Here is a 9903-nt window from a genome sequence, read left to right on the forward strand (position 1 = left end):
TAGAATGAAATAACAATATATGTCAAGTCACATTTATTTATATAGGACACTGAAACGCAATGTAATTGACCCAAGGTGCTCACAGAAATAAAATAAATACAGTAATAAAAACAAAAATATAAATTACAAAAAAAAAAAAAATGAAAATACAAAATAATAATAATAATAATAAACAGATTATGATTGTAGATAAAATAACATATGGTTACTGAAACTACTACTACTAGAGAAAGATGTACAGTAAAGTTAAAAATGCTAGTTAATATAATGCTGAAAAGAAATAGAAATAAGATAAATAAACAAACAAGGGGAGAAATGAATGGACATTAAAGGCCAAAGAAAATAGATGGGTCTTTAAATTTGATTTAAAACTACTGATGGTGGGACAGGACTTAATTTTTATAGGGTGATTATTCCAGAGTCTAGTCTATCACCTTTAGTTTTTAGGGTTGCATTTGGGACTGAGAGAAGATGTTGTGAGGAAGACCTCAGTGGCCTAGAAGGACAGGGACTTAAAAGGTCACAGATATACTGTGGTGCCATTCCATTTAGGGCTTTGAAAACAAAAAGTAAAACTTTAAAATAAATTCTATATTTGACAGGTAACCAGTAGAGTTGGGCCAGCACAGGACTTATGTGCATATGTTTCTTTGTTCCAGTAAGAAGCTGCATTTTGAACTAATTGAAGTCTACGCATACATAATCCAAATCGATGCATTAGGAAAACAGTGGGCTGTCTCTAAAACTGTAATATCTGTTCATGTGATCATTATTAACCGATTCACTGAATGTAATATGAATGATGTCATGTCAGTCGAATCAATTAGGCTACTTAGGATGATTGCGGTCATTAAAATGCAGTCTTTAACAAAAACACAATTGTTTAACCTAAGCTAATCTAATAGAAAACAAATCCATTGTCAAGAAAATACTTTTTAAAATAACATGTTCACATTTAGGCCTAATTTATGAAAGATAGGCTACTGCGTCATGTCTCGCCAATTCTGGGAACCTGCCAACTCTTGATTGAAATTAGTTTAGATCCACAGTGTAAAGAATGATATCATAGACTGTTTTTTTTTAGACGCCGTAAATATGTTAGAGATATCATGGGCTTACGCAACGCTATTGCTATGACCACATAATGTGTTTCATTAAATTGTATAACTTGACACATCGTCTCCCCGCTGGCATCACACAGTAGTTTCTTCCACTCCGGATATAATTGGACAAAGTCACTTCATGTCTGTGGGTCAAATCCTACCGGTAGTTCTGTGAAAACAACCGAACACGCTATCAAACAACTAATCAAAACAGTCTTGGGGGGCAACAAACTGAAACATGGGTGAAAGATTCCGAAACCTCGACAAAAACTTAGTTTGCTCCTTTTTCAATTGCAAAGCATCTTTTTCAAAGTCTTGGAAGTTGGAGGCCCATCTGTGCAAACACACGGGACTGGTGAGTGATTGACTATTTCTTTAAAAGTTTCTGAAAAAATATATTCGTTTAAACGCTGTGCCACGGAAGTCTAATGATTTACTTAATGCTGTTCTGCCTTGTCTTTCAGAAAAACAGCCTTTCCCCCTGGATGTTTGAGATGATAAAATGTGATAAATTAAATAACATTGCTTAAAATAACATTGTTTTAAAGATGTTTTTGTTTGTAAGTAGAAGACTAGATAAATAACTTCAATGTATGTTCCCAAACAACTAAAATTCTTGTTGTTTAGGATATTATGTAGGCCTAAGGTCTACCATTTTTAGGTGAGTATTTATCCTACTGCCCTGACTCTAAGGACTTTGATCTAATTGTCACCTGTTTTATATGAACAGAGGCCATTTGCGTGTGTGAGCTGTGACAAGAGCTTTTGCACCCGTTACCAACTCACCAGGCACCACCTGACTCATAGTGGAGAGAAGCCCTACCGGTAAGCCACATGGCCTGGATTCAGTCCTGGAAATTTACCTGACTTGCTGTTATCACTCATATTTGTACCACTTGGCCTTTTCCCAACACAGGTGCTCAGTGGAAGGATGTCCTCAAACTTTTGCCTCCAATGGCAGCATGAAAAACCACATTGCCCGTGTTCACCTGCAGAAAGACAACCAATATGTGGTTTGTACAAAATAAGTCCTTAACAATCTTGAGCTGGAACATCCAATGTTAGTGACTATTAGTGACATGCCAACCCTGCAAATGCCTTTATTGAATTGTTTAAAACATTTTTTTATTTACTTCCAGTGTGAAATTGATGGATGTGGCAAAGAATTCCGTAAGAGAACCCATCTGAAGACCCACCAGTATGATCACACAAACCTCTTTCCTTTTGAGTGAGTAGCATGTGTTGGTTTTCACCACAGCAGTCATGTCCATTTGTTGTATTTCTGGACCCATGTGTATGTCTTAGTTTTGCTGTATTTTATGTTAACTTCATAGGTGCAATTTCCAAGGATGCAACCAGAGGTTTATAGGCATTACGCCACTGCAGAAACATGGCAAGGTCCATGATGGTAAGATGACATACTCTGATCTACTTTAATGGTGCCTCGACCCTTTACAGTCTTCACTGTAAATGTGTGGCTCTGATCTACTTAACAACCCTTTACAGTTTTCAGTGACCGTGTGGCTCTCTTTACCTGTCCTGCAGGTTACCCTTGTGCTGAGAGCGGCTGCTCCTTCAAGGGCAACACCTGGTCTGAGTACCAGAAGCACCGGAAGCAGCACAGACGTAAGCCTCTGACTAGTTTGCTTTGAGGAGGAAGGAGTTCTGGCTTTCCTGAGGGTCTCTTTTGGCCTTTTTGTTTATTGACTAAATGGATGTTAAAAAGGGTCCTCACTATCATTTAGTGGCTGTTTAATGACTTTGGAGACTGGACTCCCATCAAAATGTACTTTAAATTAATGCTGTTTTTATTGTTTTATTTATATTTGTTTATTTTATTATATGCCCGCCTCTGATACAAATCCATGATGTTAAATGTGGCAGAAAGCGTGTGTCGCTCCCCTTTAGAACTCCTGTCTAGTTAAGCTCTGTTTTTTTTGTGTCTTGGTGTAGCCGTTCTGCACTGTGACAGTTGTAAGAAGGTGTTCCGTGAGACCTGCTTCCTGCAGATACACCGACAGAGGGTCCACCTGGGGGAGCGGCGAGTGTTCTGTTGCACTGAGCAGGGGTGCCAGAAGAGCTACACCACAGAGTTCAACCTGAAGAGCCATGTTCTTTCCGTCCACGAACGCAAAACACCTTTCAAATGCCCCCATTCAGGCTGCAATAAGGCCTTCGCCATGAAGGTTTGACCCATTTCTTTTTTCTCCCCTTTGAGCTGTTAGTTTTTCTTATACACATCACTGGTTTATATATGTACTTTTTTGGTTTTAAATGATCTCTATTTCAGTCTTTTTGCGCTCCATCGCTCTCCGTCTTGCTGTGTTATTTGTGGCATGTTCCACAGATGGTTTACCTCCACCTGGGGTGTTGAACAGATGGACATCCAATATGGCAGCAGAACTGCTGTCTGGTCTTTAAAGCTGTGCTTGGTTTCTAGGAGCCATGGCTAAAAAGGGCAGTGCTTGTGATCCCACCTGTGATTTCCCTCCCTTATTCATTCTTCACACTTCTTCAATCTTCATTCACACAGGAAAGCCTGAGGCGTCATGGAGTGGTTCATGACCCAGAGAAAAAGAAAATGAAGGTGAAATGTTGAGTTATGTTTGTGTGTCTCAGCAAAATGAAACGCAATGTCTTGCATTATTTAAGTTTTCATATTAAAACGATGGTATTTTTATGTTATCTGAAAGAATATTGTGTGTGTTTTTCTCCTCTACAGAAGAATGGTGCTCCTAAAGCTAACAAGGCAGCTAATTCTGCTGCGGTCCCTGATGATTCCAAAATTGCTGCCAGTCTACAGAGCTTGACACTGGCCAAGCCCAAACCTACAGACAAGGCCAAGCCTACAGACAAGGCCAAAGCTAAACATACAGACAAGCCCAGCAAGCCCAAACCCAGGCCCAGGTGTTGAGGGATGCCTCTCAGAGGCCTGACCTTCATCCAGCCTTTCCTTTTTTGTTTAGTTTCAATCCCTCTTTATTTTCAACATCTCACTTCTCACTAATAAATCATTCACTGCAGCAGCTTCCGTGTCAAGTCATTGTGTGCAGCTTCTGCAAGCTGTGTGACCTTTTTTAGGTGTACCCGGCCCATCCTGCCTTAACTGGCATGTGTTAATCCTAACACATAAAACCTAATCCGTGTCGTCGGGCCCTCTGGTTAAGGATTGTGTGCAATATTAACATAAGTCGGTACTCTCATTAAACAACAGTTAAAGTTCTTTGTGGCAGAGGTCTCGAGTGGTGGCTGTAATCTACAATCGTGATGAGAAACTCATTTGAACGAAGATGGATTCATATGAAATGGAATCCTTATGAGAACTGGGAATGTAATTGGGTCTGATAACAAAGCATGTAAATGAGAGTCTTATGATGTAATTACCAAGTCAATTTCTTAAACTTTACCCATGATTCTCTCTCTCTCTCTCTCTCGCTCTCGCTCGCTCTCTGACAATCTCACTCCCATACATGAATCCATGCACAAATAACTAATAACACACCCAGATGTCCACTCTGGGAACGATTTATTTAACAAATAGCTTAACATACACACACACACACACACACACACACACACTTACATACATACAAATATAAAACCCCCCAGCTCTACATAGGACCGCTGATCACGGTGATGGAGAGACCTTAAGGCTGCGCTCCTGGGGGTCGAGCCTTGCGGGCGTGGCAGGTTTACTAAGGCCTGGTATGTTTGTTTGTTCGTTTTAGTTATTTATTTGTCTTTTCTTCAGCATTGAGTGGTGCAAAAAAATCAAGCTCCGAGACTCTCGTTTAGTTTTCAACACAGTGTAGAGTAGAAAAAAACACTGAGGAGTGTTTTTGTTGTTTTCTGATCTAAAAACACAAATGTCTGGGCGTAGTCTGATGCTTGGTCAGGAGAGGGCGCTATGCGAGGCTGCCCGGCCAGGACACCACGGTCAGTGCCACCCGACTCCGCTGTTCCTTCAGCATGGGCACCAGTGCAGAGTGAGTCATGCCCGCTGTCGAAAGGCCGTTCACAGCTATAATCATGTCTCCGCACCTAGGGGTAAAACACAGAACACACACACACACACACACACACTCATTATCACATTACTAATTCAGCTCAGGCAACCACTACTACTACCACTGTTATGACTCATACCACTGATGATAATAAACACCCTTTTGTACAGTGCATCTAAAAACTTTGTATCAAGCTGTGTAATAGGTCTAAAGAATTCTATTTAACACAAATTTTAGTTGCTATGTACAACACAGGGGATGAATATACCTGATGAAATAGATCAAAACCTGAAGGGTTGGTTATAGTTTATATATACTATTCATACTATGTATACTAAACATAGTTTATATTGCTTGTATATACTTGCTTATATATACATACTGCGTATGAGCATATTTTTAATGTTATTAGAATGTAAAAAAAAAGTGGGTGCATGCAATAGTTGATATTTCACTCCAGTGGACCTGACGTGACCCCCCTGGCCCAAATGGGCTGTGGGCCAAACTGGGCTCACTCACTTGAGGCGACCATCGTAGTACGCTGGTGTTCCTAAGACAATGGTCTTGATGAAGAACGCTTGGTTGTTATGGTTTTCCTCGTAGCCCCCAACAATGCTGAAGCCCCAGCTTCCTGGATGGTTGCGCCGCAGGACAATCTCATGGCTACTGTAAAGGTAGCTGGGAGGTACAAACAGAGATCGGCATAAACATGACGGCCTTGGACAAATGTGTTCACACAAACTGTCTTCCTATACACTTGGTGTTTTACACATCTCTGCAAGTTAAGCCAGTAATGTGAGTGTTTCACCTGCTCTGCTCTATGTAACGACAGTCGTGCGGGTAGTGCATGGCAACAGGTTAGTTCCACCACTGGTGACAATGACTCCTCCATGACACCAACCTAACATCTCCCTTCCCTGACACGCTCTTTAAAACGAGTATTCTTTGTGTATTCTTGGTGAAACCGAAGAGAAATCTGTGGATAATTTAAAGTTTTTCGTATTCGTATTTGTTTGCTAGCTTTTCAGCAACACTTACACTCACAGTTACATTTAACACAAGCTTTTAATCCAAAACCGGCATCGGTATGTGTGCCTCAGCACTGGGGCCTGGAAAGGATACCACACCAATCAGCTTGGTTTTTATTGAGACCTTGCTTTACAAGTGAGGCTCCAAAAACACAATAGCTAGTTAGCCACTGCTTGACCCAGTCTGACACAACACTAGCAAGACAGTAGCGAGTTTGAAAGACGCTGGAAGAAGTGAGGAAGACAGAGGAAGGGCATACAGGGGGCAGCGGGTTTAAGAATGCCCTCTCTGTGCCCAGTAGCGGGCAGTGGCGGGAGGGTGCGGGTGGTTCAGCTGAATTGGGGAGGGAGGCCGACGTCGCCACATGTCTTTCTCTTGGTAATCCACAGCTGCTGATTTTTACATCATGCTGCAGTGCAGAACCACTCGTGCACAGGGCCTAATCCCCTGGCATGGGTGCTCTCAAGAAACACACGCACCACTGACACTTACACACTCGCACAAACAAGTTAGTCACAAGCACACCACAAACAACCACACATACACACACACGCACTACTCTATCCCTCTCTCTCTCTCTCTCTCTCTCTCTCTCTCTCTCACACACACACGCACACACACACACACAATATCTCTTTCACACTCACACACAAATGCACACATGCATATACGCACGCACAAAACGATAGTGAGAAACACCGACACAGCCCAAAAATAAATGTTTCTCAACTCAATAGGGCCAAGTTCCCATCAAAACAGTGTGTGTTTGTTTCACACACACACACACACACACACACACAGATTCACACACACAGTCCAAAAATAAAATATGTGGACCCAGTTAAGAGTGCCAACAGACTACATAGCTGCAAAAGAACTGTTGGGATGGCACAAACTGGGCACATACACAAACACCCATGTGACACAATCCAAAAATAAAAAATAGAACAATCTACACTGCACAATTCACCTGGGGAGTCTTACCAACACGGCCCGAGAGGGCAACATGCACACACACACACACACACAAAATAACTTAAAATAAAGCATGTTCCCATTTTAGATTACCCAGAGCACCTGGGGAGACAAAGCATTTCAACACAGGAGGGAAAACACACACACACACACACACACACGCACACGCACACGCACACACACAGACACACACACACGCACACGCACACGCACACGCACACGCACACGCACACGCACACACACAGACACAGACACAGACACACACACACACACACACACACACACACACACACACACACACACACACACACACACACACACACACACACACACAGACTCTGAGGGGCACAGTCCAAAAATAAAACATTTGCATTGCCCTTTTTGATTATACATCTCACCTGAGGAGGCCAAGCCACCTGACCCAGTAAAGCAACATTCCCCCACCTACACACATACACACACACACTGCAACTCTGCCCAATTCACCCGAGGAGGCGAAACCACGTGACTAACTAAGGCAAAACACACACACACACACACACACATACACACACACACACACACACACACACACACACACATACACACACACACACACACACACACACACACACACACACACACACAGGGCATGTGACCTCACCTGGGCAGCCCTAGCCACATGACCCAGGATGGCGACCAGCTGGCATCATACTCATTATTGTCGTGCGGGGCCAGGAAGTCCTCATCACCACACAGCTCCTCCGTCATGTCCACCTCTAGGGTCCTCAGCTGGACAGAGCAGGACGCGGCGCTGGCCTTCAGCGTGCCCACCGCCTCACTGTGGCTCAAGTACGTCAGGTCCTGCCCATTAATGCTCAGGAGAACGTCACCTGCAAAACACACACACACACACACACAGCACACACACAGTCAGTGGTTAAACATGCAGGCACAGAAACTCACACAAACACACACAGTCCAACTCTCTGTCTTTCTCTCTCTCTCTCTCTCACACACACACACACATATACACACACACACAGGTTACACACAGAGGCACATACATTCACAAAAGTGCAGAATTACACACACACACACACACATACACACACACTCATACATACACACACACACACACACACACACACACACAATTCACTCATATGAACACACACACACACACACACACACACACACACACACACCTCAAATAGTCAGGCCACCCAGAGCTGGGCAGCAGGCAGCAGTAAACGCCACCAGGACACACTGACCTGTGATGCAGAGCAGAGACACTCACTGAATTCAGGTCAAGGAGAAAGAGAGAGAGAGAGAGAGAAAGGGGGAGAGAGAGAGAAGGATCACAAAGAGAGGTGGAGCACTAGGGAGCACAACAGGGAGAAGGTGCAGCAATAAAACCGACAGAGTGAAGAAGAAGAAGAAGAGAGATAGAAACAGAGGGAGGGAACGAAATGGAGAGAAAGATGAAAGAGAAGGAAAGAGAGAGAGAGATGAGGATAAACACAGTTAAATATGGAACAGTTTTGGGGTATGAGCTGTGCTGGGAGAGCTGGGGCGTCTAACGGAAGCGCAGAGCAGAGTGCTGGAGAGGCCGGGCCAGAGGTAGAGCTATGCATATAGAGGCCGACACGAACGCTCCGCATATAGAGGCCGACACGAACGCTCCGCATATAGAGGCCCACACGAACGCTCCGCATATAGAGGCCCACACGAACGATCCGCATATAGAGGCCGACACGAACGCTCCGCATATAGAGGCCGACACGAAAGCTCCACATATAGAGGCCCACACGAATGCTCTGACACTCTCTGTCTCTTGTCCACACACACCAGCGCTGAAATTTTCAACTGACAAGCCTTCCATAAACAATGGCTTTTATTGACCGGCGGTGACAAAAATAGAACTGAATCGTGATCTACATGACAGTGGCAAAAGTGTTTGCAGTGGCGTATGGGGTTGTACTGAAAACAATGGAATCTAACTAATCAAATGTCGAAAGCAGAGTGCCCCACGCTCATGTTGGCGTCTATGTGTGAGGGCCTCAGTCTTATGCACCTTTAACACACCAGAACATGGCCATTGCCCCCAACTGAGCATCACATCACAGCGTTGCCATGGCAACAAAGCCAGTTGCAGTGGCGATTTGACTTTAAAACTCTACCTTTTTTTTTTGGAAGACCTCAGCAAGCTGGATTTACACTCTGATGGCAATGAGTGAAATCGATGCTCAGATAAACAAGAAGTCTCTAGGAGTCTCCATCGGCTGCTACAATTCTGCCACGGTCCGACTGCATTAGCCACCACTAATGCACCACTGCCTGCCAATCATTTTGTTTTGCGTCCTAAAAACTGGGGAGGGCGGCAAGGGAGTTCTATATCACTTACAGCAGTTTTAAGCCTGAAGCACCTGATTTTTGATCCTACAAAGTAGGTAAACTATCATCATTATGCACATACGTACATAGGCACAGGAACACTCTATCACACACACACACACACACACACACACACACACACACACACACACACACACACACACACACACACACACACACACACACACGCGCAAACACAAACCATATGCAAGAGTTGAGTTCTAGAGGAACATGACAGGAGAAGATAAACAGCTTAAATATAGAACACGTTAGGGAGCTTGTAGAACCAGCGGGGAGAAACTAGTGCATCTGACTGAACTAAAAGAGCATCTAAGCTGCCGAGGTCAAACACAGGACACCCTGGAGCTGGGAGAACATCGCTGCAGCTTTTTCTGCAGATCCTGGCGCCCTAT

At 43.7% G+C, this 9903-nt stretch overlaps 2 protein-coding genes across 2 annotated transcripts in view; one reads left to right on the forward strand and one right to left on the reverse strand.

The window, feature by feature from the left end:
- Positions 1-1341: 1341 nt before the first annotated feature.
- On the forward strand, positions 1342-4017 carry gtf3ab (general transcription factor IIIA, b). The gene is made up of 9 exons (XM_076291167.1): positions 1342-1458; positions 1834-1928; positions 2020-2116; positions 2243-2331; positions 2438-2511; positions 2649-2729; positions 3057-3289; positions 3637-3690; positions 3826-4017. The coding sequence occupies exons 1-9, from the start codon at positions 1342-1344 to the stop codon at positions 4015-4017; spliced, it is 1032 nt and encodes a 343-aa protein (XP_076147282.1).
- A 696-nt stretch (positions 4018-4713) lies between these two features.
- lnx2a (ligand of numb-protein X 2a) overlaps positions 4714-9903 on the reverse strand; it is a 13997-nt gene continuing 8807 nt past the window's right edge. The window contains exons 9-11 of the mRNA XM_076291362.1: positions 7758-7986; positions 5630-5788; positions 4714-5144 (exon numbers count right to left, since the gene is read on the reverse strand). Coding sequence (XP_076147477.1) covers positions 5009-5144; positions 5630-5788; positions 7758-7986 — 524 coding nt within the window. The 3' untranslated portion in view covers positions 4714-5008. The remainder of the gene's footprint in view (positions 5145-5629; positions 5789-7757; positions 7987-9903) is intronic.

This window comes from Alosa pseudoharengus, unplaced genomic scaffold, assembly GCF_046254945.1.
Source record: "Alosa pseudoharengus isolate Yale_2024_CS ecotype anadromous, Long Island Sound unplaced genomic scaffold, YU_APseudo_1.1 YU_APseudo_1.1_scf_18, whole genome shotgun sequence".
In the NCBI taxonomy this organism is placed as follows: domain Eukaryota; kingdom Metazoa; phylum Chordata; class Actinopteri; order Clupeiformes; family Clupeidae; genus Alosa; species Alosa pseudoharengus.